The following is a 17353-nucleotide window of genomic DNA, read 5'->3' as shown; positions in this document are numbered from 1 at the left end:
CATACTCCCACCACTCTCTGTGTGAAGAAGACCCCGCTAATGTTCCCTTTAAACTTTTCCCTCCTCACCCTTAACCCATGTCCTCTGTTTTTTTTCTCCCCTTGCCTCAGTGGAAAAAGCCTGCTTGCCTTCACTCTATCGATACCCATCATAATTTTATATACCTCTATCAAATCTCCCCTCATTCTTCTATGCTCCAGGGAATAAAGTCCTAATCTATTCAACCTTTCTCTGTAAATGAGATTCTCAAGTTCCGGCAACATCCTTGTAAACCTTCTCTGCACTCTTTCAACCTTATTTATATCCTTCCTGTAATTTGGTGACCAAAACTGAACACAATACTCCAGTTTCGGCCTCACCAATGCCTTATACAACCTCATCATAACATTCCAGCTCTTATACTCAATACTTTGATTAATAAAGGCCAATGTACTAAAAGCTCTCTTTACGACCCTATCTACCTGTGACGCTACATTTAGGGAATTTTGTACCTGTATTCCCAGATCCCTCTGTTCCACTGCACTCCTCAATGCCTAACCATTAACCCTGTATGTTCTACCTTGGTTTGTCCTTCCAATGTGCAATACGTCACACTTGTCTGTATTAAACTCCATCTGCCATTTTTCAGCCCATTTTTCCAGTTGGTCCAAGTCCCTCTGCAGGCTCTGAAAACCTTCCTCACTGTCTACTACACCTCCAATCTTTGTATCATCAGCAAATTTGCTGATCCAATTTACCACATTATCATCCAGATCATTGATATAGATGACAAATAACAATGGACCCAGCACTGATCCCTGTGGCACACCACTAGTCACAGGCCTCCACTCGGAAAAGCAATTCTCCACTACCACTCTTTGGCTTCTTCCATTGAGCCAGTGTCTAATCCAATTTACCACCTCTCCATGTATACCTAGCGACTGAATTTTCCTAACTAACCTCCCATGCGGGACCTTGCTGAAGTCCATGTAGACAATATCCACTGCCTTCCCTTCATCCACTTTCCTCGTAACCTCCTCGAAAAACTCCAATAGATTGGTCAAGCATGACCTACCACGCACAAAACCATGTTGACTCTCCCTAATAAGTCCCTGTCTATCCAAATGCTTGTAGATTCTGTCTCTTAGTACTCCCTCCAATAACTTACCTACTACCGACATTAAACTTACCGGCCTATAATTTCCCGGATTACTTTTCGATCCTTTTTTAAACAACGGATCAACATGAGCCACTCTCCAATCCTCCGGCACTTCACCTGTAGGCAGCGACATTTTAAATATTTCTGCCAGGGCCCCTGCATTTTCAACACTAGTCTCCTTCAAGGTCCGAGGGAACACCCTGTCAGGTCCCGGGGATTTATCCACTTTAACTTTCCTCAAGACGGCAAGGACCTCCTCCTTTTCGATCTGTACAGTTTCCATGATCTCACTACTTGTTTCCCTTAATTCCATAGACTTCATGCCAGTTTCCTAGGTAAATACAGACGCAAAAAACCTATTTAAGATCTCCCCCATTTTCTTTGGTTCCGCACATAGCCGACCATTCTGATCTTCAAGAGGACCAATTTGATGCCTTACAATCCTTTTGCTCTTAATATACTTGTAAAAGCTCTTTGGATTATCCTTCACTTTGACTGCCAAGACAACTTCATGTTTTCTTTTAGCCATCCTGATTTCTTTCTTAAGTATTTTCTTGCACTTCTTATACTCCTCAAGCGCCTTATTTACTCCCTGCTTCCTCTACATGTCATACAACTACCTCTTCTTTATCAGAGTTGCAATATTCCTTGAGAACCAAGGTTCCTTATTCCTATTCACTTTGCCTTTAATGCTGACGGGAACATACAAATTCTGCACTCTGAAAATTTCCCCTTTGAAGACTTCCCACCGACGGATCACATCCTTGCCAGAGAACAACCTGTCCCAATCCACGCTTTTTAGATCCTTTCTCATTTCTTCAAATTTGGCCTTCTTCCAGTTAAGAACCTCAACCCTAGGACCAGATCTATCCTTGTCCATGATCAAGTTGAAACTAATGGTGTTATGATCACTGGAACCAAAGTGCTCCCCTACACAGACTTCCGTGACTTGTCCTAACTCGTTTCCTAACAGGAGATCCAATATTGCATCCCCTCTAGTTGGTCCCTCTATATATTGATTTAGAAAACGTTCCTGAACACATTTTACAAACTCTAAACCATCTAGACCCCTAACAGTATGGGAGTCCCAATCAATATATGGAAAATTAAAATCCCCTACCACCACAACTTTATGTTTCCTGCAGTTGCCTGCTATCTCTCTGCAGATTTGCTCTTCCAATTCTCGTTGACTATTGAGTGGTCTGTAATACAATCCCACTAATGTGGCCATACCTTTCCTGTTTCTCAGCTCCACCCATAAGGACTCAGTAGACAAGCCCTCTATTCTGTCCTGCCCGAGCACTGCTTTAATATTTTCCCTAACAAGCAATGCTACTCCCCTACCTTTCATTCCTCTGTCTCAATCACATCTGAAACATTGGAACCCTGGTAATATTAAGCTGCCAGTCCTGCCCCTCCTGTAGCCAAGTTTCACTAATTGCTATAACGTCATAATTCCACGTGTCAATCGACGCCCTCAACTCATCCAGCTTCCCCGCAATACTCCTAGCATTGAAATATATACTTCTCAGAAGATTTTTACCACCACTCACAATCTTTCTATTAGCGGATTTGCTTGAACTTTTAACATCATTTATTTTCACCCCAGCCACACTGTCAGCTCTGGCACTCTGGTTCCCACCCCTCTGAAAATCTAGTTTAAAGCCTCCCCAATAGCACTAACAAACCTCCCTGAAAGGATATTGGTCCCCCTGTAGTTCAAGTGTAACCCGTCTCTCTTGTACAGGTCCCACCTACCCCAGAAGAGGTCCCATTTATCCTGAAATCTGAAACCCTGCCCCCTACACCAGTTCCTCAGCCACTTGTTCATCCTCCAGAGCATCCTATTCCTACCCTCACTGGCACGTAGCACAGGTAGCAATCCTGAGATTACCACCCTCGAGGTCCTGCTTTTCAACTTCCTACCAAGCTCTCTATACTCACTCTCCAGGACCTCCTCACTCTTCCTTGCTATGTCATTGGTACCAATGTGCACCACGACATCTAGCTGATCACCCTCCCACTTCAGAATGTCATGCAATCGATCAGAGACATCCTTGACCCTGGCACCCGGGAGGCAACAAACCATCCTGGATTCTCTGTCACGACCACAGAACCTTCTATCTGCACCTCTAACTACTGAGTCCCCTATCACTACCGCTCTCCTCTTTCTCCCCCCTCCCTCCTGCATTGCAGAGCCAGACTCAGTGCCAGAGATCCAGCTACTGCAGCTTGACCCAGGTAAGTCATCCCCCCCAACAGTATCCAATGCGGTATACTTGTTGTTGAGGGGAATGGCCACAGGGGAACCCTGCTCTGCCTGCGCTTTCCTCATCCCTCGCCTGACAGGGACCAATTTCCCGTCCTCTGCTCCTTTGGTGTAACTACCTCCCTGTAGCTACTATCTATAATCTCCTCATTCTCCCGAATGATCCGCAGGTCATCCAGCTCCTGCTCCAGTTCCCTCACGCGATTTGTCAGGAGCTGCAGCTGGATGTACTTCTTGCAGGTGTCGTTGTCAGGGACACCGGAGGGCTCCCTGACATCCCACATCCTGCTAGAGGAGTATTCTCTCTACTCTAAACAATCTGAACAAAAAACTTACCAGAACCTACCCTGGTCTCTGCCTGTTCTCGCCGAAGCCTGTTGAGCCAAAGCCATCACACTCTGACTCAGTCCACTCCGACGATGGCCGCTACAACGATATCCGCTGTATATGGTGGTCTGCTTTTATACCTTGGCGTGCTACGTCACGCGCCTGCGCAGTGCAGACCCTTCAACAGAGTTGATTACTTATTGATCACTTGGCCAAAGCACAGAAATGGGTTGCTTGGAGATAAAAATACCAAGTAAATATCTGCAGTTGACTTATTCTCAGCTGAATTTCCGAAGCGTATTCTGACAACGATGATGTTTTAAACTCGTGTCTTTTAACTGCCCGCGATCACAGTCCCACACGAGCCCTCTCGGGGATATGTTGTAACCATGGCAATACACAAAATACTGCAAGAATTCAGTGGATCAGTCAGCATCTATGCATAGAAGTGACCAGTCGATGTTTGAGGCCGAAAGCTTTCCTGGTGACTGGAAATAAAGGAAGAAGGAGGACAGATGACCCATTGATATGGCAGGTGAGGGTTGTTGTTCAGCGAGACTCGGAGCTCAGGGTCTGTGTTTTAACAGCTGCGTGTCCGAGCACATTTGTTAGAACAGGGAGCGGCTTTTCAACTGAAGTCTAGTCCATCGGTTCCTCAAAACACTCAAATTCAGATGTGAACAAAGCAGATTTAATATTGTATTTAACCACTCCTGCTGTAGGGACGATCATTTGTACCTTTAACGTATTTAAAAAGAAAACACGAGAGTCTAATTTATATTAGACCCCAATCTTCTGCAGTTGCTTTAAAATACATAAATTCATTTTAAATAAATCAGACCACTGCATCGCAACATCAACATTCCTTAACACAAAGAACACTATCTAGCGTGTAGAACCTGCAAGTTTCCCACCTACGTACTAAATGCTCTTGATGTAAAGGTGAGGATGAGTTTGGGGAAGGGCGAGATTGAGTGTAAGGATTAGGCTGAGGTTTCTGCTGAGGGGAGAATGAAGGTCAGCGTGAGTATGGCGGATGGGGAAAGTGAGGGTGAGAGAGAGATCGGGTCCAGGATAGAAGAAGAGAAATGCGCCTGGAATCAGGGAGGTGTGGCAGGTGCTCAATGAGATTTTAATTTAGTATCCACCACGTAGAGGGATCTTGCTGTTTGTGGGAGTGTTAAATGGGCTGATGTGCTGGATCTCGTCGAGGTGCAAAGAGAGAATGTGTTGAAAATTATGAAAAACATCCGGTTAGTGCGTGCAGCGAGGGAAGAGATTGCCGCTGCTATGGCGATGATCTTTGTGTTATCACTGGCCACAAAAAGGAGTATCAGAGTATAGGAGTGTGGAAAATAGTATTCCTTTGTTCAGAAACGGAATGGGTACAACTTGGGAAATTATAGTCCGGCGAATCTTAATTCAGTGGTGGGAAAACTGTTGGAGAAGATTGATAGAGACAAGATTTTCAAGAATTTGGAGAAGTATACCTTCATTAGGTAAGGTCAGCATGGCTTTGTGAGCGGCAAGTCATGCTTCCGAGCCTAGTTGAATTCTGCGATCTGACAAATCACATGATAGAAATAGAGTTAGATATTGTACTCATGGTGACATTTAGTATGATATTTGATAAGGTTTACTGTGGTTGTGTCCTTCAGAAAGCATTAGGCATGGTCTTCTGGGAATGTTAGCTGCTCGACTCAGAATTAGCTTTTGGCCAGTGAAAGCAAATGATAATTATGCTTGGCGTGTTTTCTCCCTGGAGGCTAGTTGCCAGTGGTGTTCTGCAGAGATCTGTTCTGGGACACCCTGCTTTTTGTGATGTCTATAAATGATCTGAATGAGGAAGTAGAAATGTGGAATTAGTAAGTGGGCAGAGAATATGGAGATTGTTATAGTTGTGGATAGTCTTTAATATTGTCGTAAGTTACAAGGGGACACTGACAGGATGCAGAGCAGCGCTGAGATGTGGCAGATGGAGTTCAACCCGGAAAACTGAGAAGTGATTCACCTTGGAAGAACAATTTTGGAGGAAGAATGCAGTATTAATGGAAGGATTGTTAGCGGTGTAGTAGAAGAGAGGGATGATATTGAAAGATCCCTCGAAGTGTCTTTGCAAGCTGATATGTTGGTTAAGGGATAGTATTGGGTGTTGCTTTCATTAGTCAGGTGCTTGAGTTGAAGTGCCGCGAGGTACTGTTGTAACTGTAAAATCCTGATTAGACCACGCTTGGAATATTGTGTTCAGTCCTGAGCGCCTCATTACAGAAAGGATTTGGAAACTTTATCGAGGGTGAACGGATGTTTACTATGTTGCTGCCTGAATAAGATATTCTGTACCTTTTCTTTGGAGCAAAGGAGGTTGAGAGCTGACTTGACAGAACTTTACAAGAAATGTCTTTACCAAAGGAAGCATAAAGCGCTTCTTCCCACCGCTAGCCTGCAGGTCACCGGAGGGCGAGATGCAGCACTCGCACAACACCACCAACCCCCAACCCAGCAAACCAGGGTCACGTGACGCCATAGGAGCAGCTGGTGGATGGACGTATGAGCAGCCGATTAATGCCACAAGTTCTGCTTATGTGGCCACCGAGAGCAGGCAGACAATCTCTGAAGAGTATTGACAATGGCTGGAGTCAGCGGTCCTGCAAAGACACTGTCTGGGAGAATGCAATAGAAAAACACTTCTGTGAAAAAAAAATAGCCGAACAATCATGGTAATTGAAAGACCATGATCACCTATATCATAACAAACAAATGAATGTATGCTGAAACTTTGTTCGTGAAGGTGGTTTAGACGGGGGATTTCTCAAATTAATATGTATATTGTCCAACAAGAGCAGAAGCTGCACTGGATCTGGCGTTGGGTAATAAACCTGGCCAGCCGACCGGTCTCTCAGAGCGAACAGTCACCACAATTCCTTAAGTTTTAAGATAGCTATAGATAAGCATAGGCATGGAACTTGTGGAAGAGTATTAACGTGGAGCAGATTAAATTACGAGAGCATCGTGCAGGAAGTAGCGAGAGTTAAATGGGAACAGCTGTTTTTGGGCAAGTCCACACCCGACATGCGAAAAGTGTTTAAAGTCTAACTACGCAGAGGAGAGGACAGGTGTGTTCCACTCGGAAGGAAGAACAAGGATGGCAAGGTAGAGAATCGTGGATGTCGAGGGAGGTCATGAATGTAGTCTAGAATTAAAGGCAAAGTAGGTAAAGGTTAGAAAGCTAAAATAAAGCTGGGTGTTTGAGGCTTATAGCGAAGCTAGAAAGCAATTTAGGAAAATGAGGAGTGGCCATGAAATGTCCTTGTTATGTAGGATTAACGTGTACCCCAAGGCATTCTATATATACATCAGGGGCCAGAGGATAACAAGGGAGAGGGTGTGACCACAAAAGGATGAAATGGGAGGGTCAGGAGTTGGGGAGCATTTGTTTGAGTGTGAAGGATGTGGGCAAGGTCCATAACCAGTACTTTACATCAATATTTACCAAATACAAGGACGTGGAGGATGTGGAGGTCAGTGCCAAGAGTATGAATATACTCAGGCATTTGAAGCACAGGAGGAAGTAGCGCTGGGTATCTTAAATTGCAAAATTTGGACAGGTTCCCAGTGCCTGATGGGATATATCCCAGGTAATTGAGGGGTAAGTGAAAGGATTGCTGGGGCCTTGAACAGTATCTTTGTGTCCTGAAGAGCCACAGGCGAGGTCCTGGAGGACTGGAGAAGCTCATGTTGTTCCATTATTCAAGAAGACAATAGGTGCAGGAGTAGGCCATTCGGCCCTTCGAGCCAGCACTGCCATTCACTGTGATCATGGCTGATCATCCACAATCAGTATCCGGTTCCTGCCTTATCCCGATAACCTTTGATTCTTTAAGAGCTCTATCCATCTCTTTCTTGAAAGCATCCGGAGACTTGGCCTCCACAGCCTTCTGGGCAGAGCATTCCATATATCCACCACTCGCTGAGTGAAAAAGTTTTTCCTCAACTCCGTTCTAAATGGCCTACCCCTTATTCTTAAACTGTGGCCTCTGGTTCTGGACTCACCCATCAGCTTCCTGCCTCCAGCATGTCCAATCCCTTAATAATCTTATATGTTTCAATAAGATCCCCTCTCAGGCTTCTAAATTCCAGTGTATACAAGCCCAGTCGCTCCAATCTTTCGACATATGACAGTCTCGCCATCCCGGGAATTAACCTTGTGAACCTACGCTGCACTCCCTCAATACCAAGAATGTCCTTCCTCAAATTTGGAGACCAAAACTGCACACAATACTCCAGGTGTGGTCTCACCAGGGCCCAGTACAGTTGCAGAAGGACCTCTTTGCTCCTATACTTAATTCCCCTTGTCATGAAGACCAGCATGCCATTAGCTTTCTTCACTGCCTGTTGTACCTGCATGCTTGCTTTCAGTGACTGATATACAAGGACACCTAGATCTCGTTGTACTTCACCTTTTCCTAACTTGGCTCCATTCAGATAATTATCTCCCTTCCTGTTCTTACCAGCAAAGTGGATAACCTCACATTTATCCGCATTAAACTGCATCTGCTATGCATCCGCCCACTCACCCAGCCTGTCCAAGTCACCCTGCATTCTCATAACATCCTCCTCATATTTCACACTGCCACCCAGCTTTGTGTCATCTGCAAGTTTGCTAATATTACTTTTAATCCCTTCATCTAAATCATTAATGTATATTGTAAATAGCTGCGGTCCCAGCACTGAACCATGCAGTACCCCACTGGTCACCGCCTGCCATTCCGAAAGGCACCCGTTAATCGCTACACTTTGTTTTCTGTCAGCCAGCCAATTTTCAATCCATGTCGGTACTCTGGCCCAAATACCATGTGCCCTAATTATGCCGACTAATCTCCTATCTGGGACTTTATCAAAGGCTTTCTGAAAGTCCAGGTACACTACATCTACTGGCTCTCCCTTGTCCATTTTCATAGTTACATCCTCAAAAAAAAATTCCAGAGATTAGTCAAGCACGATTTCCCCTTCGTAAATCCATGCTCACTCTGACCTATCTTGTCACTTCTACCCAAATGTGTCGTAATTTCATCTTTTATAATTGACTCCAGCATCTTTCCCACCACTGACGTCAGGCTAACCGGTCTATAATTCCCTGTTTTCTCTCTCCCTCCTGTCTTGTAAAGTGGGACAACATTAGCCACCCTCTACTCAACAGGAACTGATCCTGAATCTGTAGAACATCGGAAAATGATTTTCAACATTGGAAAATGAAAGCAGACCAGGGATTATCATGGTCCCGTCTGGCAATTCCCCACCTTGCTATTACCTCAGTAATTTGTCCTCAATCCCCTCGTCTAATGTCCCATCATTCCCATTTCCACTAATTACACACACCTGCCTTCCATCAGTAAATGCAGGATTAAAAACCCTGTAATCACAACAAGGAGCTGTCGGTTCGTTGATCGACTCTTGTATGAGTAACCTCGTTTCATGGTTCTTTAGGACTGTCAGTTCTAAGTTCCGCATCATTTTCCTGGATTCTCTGCGTGAACCTTATCTCCATGCAAAGACTCTGCTGAATACCTATTCCACGCTCGCGACTGTGCTAACGCCTCTCGATCCTGCCTCCGTGCCTGTGTCAAGCATTGGGTTCCCCCCACAGCCACGTCCTTGCACAGAACGAACTGGCCAAGAATAAGCCCAGCGGACACGGACGCTGTGCAACAGGCCCTCACCAGCCAGGGCGACCTACTGAGAGCCCACGACCAGCTGCTCAGAGAGGTCACGGAAAATCTTCGGACACTATCCACGAATGTGAGGAAGGTCGGTGAAAAAGTGGACCGGGTATCCGCTTCCCTTACTCCGTCCCCTCTAAGAACACCGACTGCCCAAACCGCACAGCCAGGGATGGCTGCATCCCTGGGATCTGCAACTCAATCCTCTCGAGAGCCGTATGTATCCGAACCGGAACCCTACGCTGGTGACCTAGGGAGGTGCCGGCCCTTCTTATTACAATGCTCCTCGGTCTTTGAGCTACAGCCACGTACATACACTTCAGATAGATCGAATATGGCGTACACCATGGGGCTGTTAGGGGTTGCATAGGCCACCGCGATATGGAATAACCGACCAGGGGTTTGTTCCTCCTTCCCCTCCTTCATCTCCGAAATGAGAAAGGTCTTCGAACAGCCCATTCGCAGTAAGGACGCCACAAGGCGCTTGCTGACTCTTTGTCAGGGTTCGCTAAGCGTAGCGAAGTATTCCATCGAGTTTCGAACCTTAGTGGCTGACTCAGGGTGGAATGATGACGCCCTATGGGAGGTGTTCCGACAGGGTCTCTCAGAGAAGGTAAAAGATGAACTGGCAGCGAGGGATGACACGGACAGCCTGGACTCTCTGATCTCTATAGCCACCAGGCTAGGTAATAGACTGCGAGAGCGTCTGAGGGAAAAAAAAAACAGTCGCCCCGCTCCTCGGGTCAGCCCATGTCCTGCCTTACCATCTTCTACCAGCACTAACCTCTTTCCCCTCTGTCCCTCGCAGAGCTCCCGCTCCTGCTGTTCTGGTGAGTCAGACGACACTCCCTTCTGTTCCGCAAACCCGGATGCAGATCCCGGCTACCGTGAATTATCAACAGCAGTCCCCGTCACTGTCGGCTTTGTTGGATTCCAGTGCCGAGGGCAATCTGCTGGACGAAGACATAGCTTCCTAGGCTGGAATACCTTGCGAGCCGCTAACTACCCCCCTAGAGGCCCGGGCCATTGGGCGGAAAACTGCTGGCTCGGGTGACCCACTGTACGCCGCCCCTGACCTTGATCCTATCCGGCAACCATCGGGAGGAGGTAAGATTCACTCTCATTCATTCACCTCAAGCCCCTGCGGTTCTAGGTAGACATGGCTGACCCAACACAATCCCCACATCGACTGGTCTACCGGGAGGATAGCCAAATGGAGCCCGTCTTGCCATGCCAACTGTCTGCGGTCGGCCCCATCTCCCAGAGAAGCTACCGCGACCCCGCCTGTCCCGGAATCCCGCGACTTGTCCCGAGTCCCCACAGAGTACCATGACCTGGGACAAGTATTCAGTAAACAACGTGCCCTTTCCCTGTCTCCGCACCGCCCATATAATTGTGCCATCGACCTTCTCCCCGGGCCCCGCTACCCACCAGTCGCCTTTTTAACCGATCCCGACCGGAGAGGGAGGCAATGGAGAAATACATAAGCGAGTCTCTCACGGCGGGCATTATCTTCAGGCCTTCTTCCTCCACGGTAGGCGCCGGTTTCTTTTTTGCAGAAAAGAAGGACGGGTCGCTTCGCCCTTGTATTGATTACAGAGGTGTAAACAGTAAAACAGTTAAGAACAAGTACCCTCTACCCCTCATTAGTTCGGCTTTTGAACCACTGCATAGAGCCACCATCTTCTCAAAGCTGGACCTTCGTAACGCCTACCATCTAGTCAGGGTGAGGGAGGGGACGAATGGAAGACGGCCTTTAATACACCTCTGGGCCACTTCGAATATTTGGTCATGCCGTTTGGCCTCACCAATGCTCCCGCCGTTTTTCAAGCTCTAATCAATGACGTAGTGAAGGATTTTATCAATCGATTCGTATTAGTTTACCTTGACGACATCCTGATATTTTCTAGCAGCCCCCAAGCACACGTTCACCATGTCCGTCAAGTCATCCAGAGACTGTGGGAAAACTAGTTATTTGCTAAGGCGGAGAAATGCGAGTTCCACGTTCCATCGGTCAGCTTCCTGGGTTATATCATTGAACGGGCAGGTGAGAGCAGACCCCGAGACGATCCGGGCAGTGGAAGAATGGCCTAGGCCCACGACCCGCAAACAACTTCAATGATAACTGGGCTTTGCAAACTTCTACCGCCGATTAATCAGACACTACAGTCGAGTGGCGACCCTCCTTACCTGGCTTTCCTTGCCTACCACACCTGTTCGTTGGGACTCCGAAGCGGACTCGGTATTCACCGACCTGAAGAGGGGTTTCACCACAGCTCCCATCCTGGTCCATCCGGACCCAGCCCGTCAATTCACTGACGAGGTAGACGCCTCTGACTCCGGGGTAGGAGCGGACCTGTCCCAACGATCAATTTCGGACGAAAAGCTTCACCCCTGCGCCTTCTACTCGCCGACTGTCCCCCGCCGAGGGGAATTACGACGTGGGGAATCGGGAAGTTCTGGCGGTCAAATTAGCACTGGAAGAATGGAGGCACAGGCTGGAGGGGGCAGAACAACCGTTTGTGGTGTGGACTGATCATAAAAACTGGGAGTATATTCAGACCGCCAAACGTTTGAACTCCCGCCAAGCGGGTTGGGCATTGTATTTTGGACGGTTCAAGTTTTCCCTCACATACCGTTCAGGGTCCAAGAACGGGAAGCCGGACGCGCTCTCCCGCCAATACGATTCCAAAGCGGACTCTTCCAGACCAGGGACTATCCTCCCACCATCCTGCGTGGTTGCCACCCTCACTTGGGAGATCGAGTCCAAAGTAAAGAAAACCCAGCGGGACGACCCCGACCCGGGCAATGGACCCGGCGATCGCCTGTACGTGCCCGATTCCGTCAGGTCCCAGTTTCTCCAATGGGGGCACACTCCTTGGTTCGCCTGCCACCCCGGGAGTGATCGGACCCTGGCGCTCCTGAAAAAACACTTTTGTGGCCGTCCATGTAGGCGGATACCCGTTCCTATGTCTCGGCATGTTCCATCTGATCCGGGAAAAAGCCTCTCATCGGCCACTTGCGGGTTTACTTCGTCCTCTACCTGTCCCTGGTCGCACATCGCCCTAGACGTCGTCACCGGTCTACCCCTGTCACATGGAAACACCACCGTACTCACCGTGGTAGACTGGTTCTCCAAGGCGGTGCACTTCGTAGCGCTCCCGAAACTCCCTTCCTCTCATGAAACCGCAGATCTTCTCGTCCGCCACGTCTTCCGCCTCCACGGAATCCCGGCGGACATTGTCTCCGATCGAGGTCCCCAGTTCGTCTCGCAGGTATGCAAGGCATTCTGTCAAGCCTTGGGTGCATCGGTCAGCCTGTCATCCGGCTTCCACGCCCAGACGAACGGGCAGACGAAACGGGTCAACCAAGACCTGGAAGAGACGCTACGTTGTGTACCGGCAAAAGACCCGTCGACCTGGAGCGACCACCTCCCATGGGTTGAGTACGCCCGCAACTCTCCGGTGAGCTCTGCCATTGGAAGGTCTCCATTCGAGTGCTCCCTGGGGTACCAGCCCCCGCCGTTCCCCGCAAGAAGATGAGATTGCGTTGCCGTCGGTTCAGGACCATATCGATCGGTGCCTTAAGGTTTGGGAGGAGACACGCACGGCCCTATACAGATCAGCGAGTCTCAATAAAAAGACGGCCAACCGACACCGGACTCCGGCGCCGGTGTACCAACCGGGGTAGATGGTGGGGCTTTCATCCAAGGACATCCCGCTCAAGAACGAGCATAGGAAATTCGCCCCTCGCTTCCTGGGATCATTCAAGGTCGAAAGCGTTATCAATCCCGCAGCAGTCCGCCTAAACTGCCAAGATCTATGCGCATCCACCCGACTTTTCATGTGTCTCAGTTAAAGCCAGTTTCCGTCAGCCCCTTGTGTCCCCCGGCTGAGACTCCCCCACCTGCCCGTATCATCGAGAACCATCCGGCATACACCGTCCGACGATTACTGGATGTGCGCCGTCGGGTCAGGGGTTTCCAATACCTGGAAGACTGGGAAGGGTACGGTCCAGAAGAGCGTTCCTGGGACCCCTCTCCTTCATCCTAAACCCTTCCCTCATCCAGGATTTTCATCGGGACCATCCAGACAAGCCTGGAGGCTCCTGTTGAGGTGGGGGGTACTGTCATGGTCCCTTCTGGAAATCACGCACCGTGCTATTTACCTCAGGAATTGCACCTCAATCCCCTCGTTAAATTTCCAATCATTCCCAGGTTCCACTAACTACACACACATGCTTTCCGTCAGGAGATGCAAGATAAAGATCCTGTGATCACAACAAGGAGCTGCCAGTTCGTTGGTTGACTCCGGTGTGAGTAACCTCGTTTCATGGTTCTTATGACCGTTGGTTCTAAGTCCAGCATCGCTCCTGGATTCTCTCCAAACCCAAGACTTCGGGTAAAGCGAAACCGATTCCATGCTAGCTACGGCAACAACGCCTCCCGACTCTGAACCCGCGCCCGTGTTCTGCACTCGGGTTCGTCCGCCGCCACGCTCGTCTAACAGGTAGATGAGGCTACACTTGGGGGGCACAGCCTCAAGATTCGGGAAGTAGATTTAGAACGGAGATGAGGAGGAAGTGCATTTCCCATGAGGTAGAGAAGCTGTTGACTCCTCTGTAGTTGAGGCTACTTCAGTAAATCCCCACTCAGTGGCCAGGTTGTCAGGTACAGGAGTGGAAGCCTTTGCGGCCTTTTGCCGCTCCAGCCTATCCACTACAAGGTTCGACCTGTTGCGCGTTAGGAGATGCTCTACTGCACGCCGCTATGGCAACGTGTGGTTATTTGATTCACTGGTGTGCATGAAAATCCCAGAAGATTTATCGCTTGGGAAATTCTCAAACCATTCCGTCTGGCAGTAATAATTATCCCATGCTCAACGTCAGTTCAATCACATTTCTTCCCTTGTCTGACATTTGGTCTCAACAAGAACTGAACCTCTTGCTCATGTCTGCACAACGTTAATGTGCTGAGGTGCTGTCGCATGACTGGCTGATTCGATCATTGCATTAACGAGCAGGCACACGGGCGTAACGAAAGCAGCGTGTATTTTAGACACGGAAGATTTCTGCATAGCGGGGAATTGAGGAGTGCAGGGTGAAAGGCAGGTAGTGTTACCGTGGTCACTGGCAGGACTTGAGACAAGTGTGGAAAAATGGCAGACTTTGTCACGGTGAGCGGGGATAACGACTCAGCACGGGAGCGGGGGAATGACAGATTCCCACGTAGAGACGGAAACAAGAGGTTAGGCAAAGGAATAGAAAGACACTATCGGAGGAACGGAAAAGCGGCAGCGCGAGGAAAATAATTCTCCCAATAACACAAGGACTCCCCTACAGCAAAAGGACAGTCCCCTTGAAATAATCAATGTACGCGGGAAACCCGTGCCACTGTTCCGAAAAGGTTCAAAGGTTCGTTGGGAAGTGGGTGGGTGGAAGCAGAGCGAAGCGGAAGTGTTGGGAAGTGTGTGGAGTCCTCACTCTCTCCAGACGAGGGGAACTAGGGAATCGTTCACTGTGTCGTTTCCCTTCAATGCGATCAGCAGCAGGTCACCACAAAGAAAGACAAACACTTCCGGATGGAAGCACTTGTGTGTGTATCTGATATCGACCTCTTCAGCAGCGAGGGAGAGGCGATTCGGTGAGAGACGGACATTCCTTCGCCCCTCCCCACCATTTCTACCACTTCCCATATCCTCCACAACCCTCCCCTTCTCCGTCACCCGAACCTCCCCTACGCCGCAACGTCGCTGTGAACTCCTCTCTACAGTTTACAGTTCGGAGCCTCCGTCACGCACTACACACTTCAGCGTGTCTGTCGCACCCTGCCACCCCGCTAAACAACCCCCGTTTCCGACACCCCATTCTCCCCTCCGCCCACGCCATCTCCGACAAACCCTTTCTCCGCTATACAGTTCCCACTCTCCGTCATCCGACACAGCTTAGTGTGTCTCGTCCCTCTCTCGCTCTCCTGAACCCCTCTCAGGTTTACTCGTCCCTGCGCTGAACTGAAACAACAGTGATGACTGTTTCGTTGCTATGGATGCTCGTCCACTGTATGATATTTTTCTCTGTGAACACTTGGAGTTTGATAGTCTTTTTTTTCTGTGCTTTGCAGAGAATTTGATTTCAGAATCAGAATCAGGTTTATAGTCACCGGCATCCGACGTGAAATTTGTTAATTTAGCAGCAGCAATTCAATGCAATACATTATACAGAAGAAAACAAACAAAACAAAATAATAATAACAGTATCCGTATATTGAAAAAATTAAACTTGTGCAGAAAACAGAAATACTATATATTATAAATGCGAGGTAGGGTCCAAGAGTTCAATGTCCATTCAGAGGGGAAGAAGCTGTCTCTGAATCGCTGAGTGTGTGCCTTCAGGTTTCTGTACCTCCTACCCAATGGCAACACAGAGACAAGGACATGCCCTGGGTGCTGGAGGTCCTCAATAATGGACGCTGCCTTTGTGAGACACCGCTCCCTGAAGATGTCCCGGGCTGTTTGTCGGCTAGTACCAAAAATGGAGCCGACTAAATTTACAAATCTCTGCAGCTTCTTTCGGCCCTGTGCAGTAGCCACCACCCAGCCCCCAAACCAGACAGTGATGCAGCCTGTCAGAATGCTCTCCAGGGTACAACTACAGATATTGCGCCTGAGTGCCTGAACTGTGGCCAGTTAGAAGGCAAGGTGTTGTTCCTGCAAATTGAGTTGAGTGTTTTTTATCAGAGGTCACTATGGAGACTAAAATAATCCCAGCTGAAATGTTGACCTTCACCCACTGACGTGCTTTGTAAACGTTTAACAGGATAGAAAAGGCAAAGGATTTGTGTATGCGAATCTCAAACACAACAGCACGTTAGTTCCGCTGTATCTGTCAGTTCACCAGCGCTTGAATGCCACCGATCATTGAATGTGGAGACGGAGATGCTGGAGAAGACAGCACCCCACTCGCTACAAGGAGAGCCCAAACACGTGTCCATGTCCGTCATCCGACCGGATACATTGCCATGACGTTGATAGTAGTGAGATGTCATTCACTGGCTCTCATTTTGGAAGCGATTCGGTCGGCCACCGCAGATACACCAGCAGCTTCGCACTGGGAAGCGGCCGTTCACCTGCTCCGTGTTTACGAAGGGACTCATTCAGTTAACCCACCTCGTGAAGCTCCGGTGAGTTCACAATAAATAGAGGCCACATTTCTGTCCGGAGTGAGCAAAGAGTCTTGCTCAATCATCCCAGCTGCTGCAACACCAGCAACTTCACATCAGGGAGGAAGTTCAAATCAGCTCTGTGTTAAATGTTTAACCATCATGGTGACTGAGGGCAGCTGCAGGTTCATGAGGGACTGTTACTGTCAGATACTGCAGTTCTTGCGGCTGCTCATCGCACCCAGGACTGACCCTGGTCACTGAGCATTGGAGGAGTCTGTTCTGCTGATGTTAGCCTTAAACTAGACGAGTGTTTAATATTGTGGATCTATGAAAGATAAATAAGTTCTGTATCAAATCCCGTGTCGCAGGTATTTACTGTCTCTACCACACTCACAATGGACACTAGGCCCATCTGGTTTCTGTTCCATATCAGTACTTGTAATTCTACCCCTGCCGTTCATCTCTCACTCTCCCTGTGATGAAAGCTTGTAACTGGTCACCACTCAATGGAAGAAGAGATTTTAGATTATTAGAATAGATTATGAGGACACGCAGTCCTCTTTTATTGTCATTTAGTAATACATGCATTAAGAAATGATACAATGTTCCTCCAGTTGTTCGTCCATCGTTGACGTCGATGAGGACCTCGACGCCATAAATGATGGTGTCGAGACTAGCGCATGATCTGGATTTAAGTGAGGGAGGGTTGCGCAGCGTCAGCCTCACTCTCCCTTCCCAATTCC

The 17353-nt window shown here is 48.4% G+C and overlaps 1 protein-coding gene across 1 annotated transcript in view; it reads left to right on the top strand.

Moving 5' to 3' along the window:
* LOC140194834 (uncharacterized) overlaps window positions 1-17353 on the top strand; it is a 52784-nt gene that overhangs the window by 23345 nt on the left and 12086 nt on the right. Inside the window, 7 exon segments of the mRNA XM_072252109.1 lie at window positions 9379-9560; window positions 9954-10137; window positions 10466-10558; window positions 11362-11498; window positions 11800-12915; window positions 13306-13422; window positions 16537-16628. Coding sequence (XP_072108210.1) covers window positions 9379-9560; window positions 9954-10137; window positions 10466-10558; window positions 11362-11498; window positions 11800-12915; window positions 13306-13422; window positions 16537-16628 — 1921 coding nt within the window.

Source organism: Mobula birostris, chromosome 3 (genome assembly GCF_030028105.1).
Source record: "Mobula birostris isolate sMobBir1 chromosome 3, sMobBir1.hap1, whole genome shotgun sequence".
Taxonomy (NCBI): Eukaryota; Metazoa; Chordata; class Chondrichthyes; order Myliobatiformes; family Myliobatidae; genus Mobula; species Mobula birostris.
Note: the sequence above shows the minus strand (reverse complement) of the source record. Positions and strands in the feature narration are given on the sequence as shown.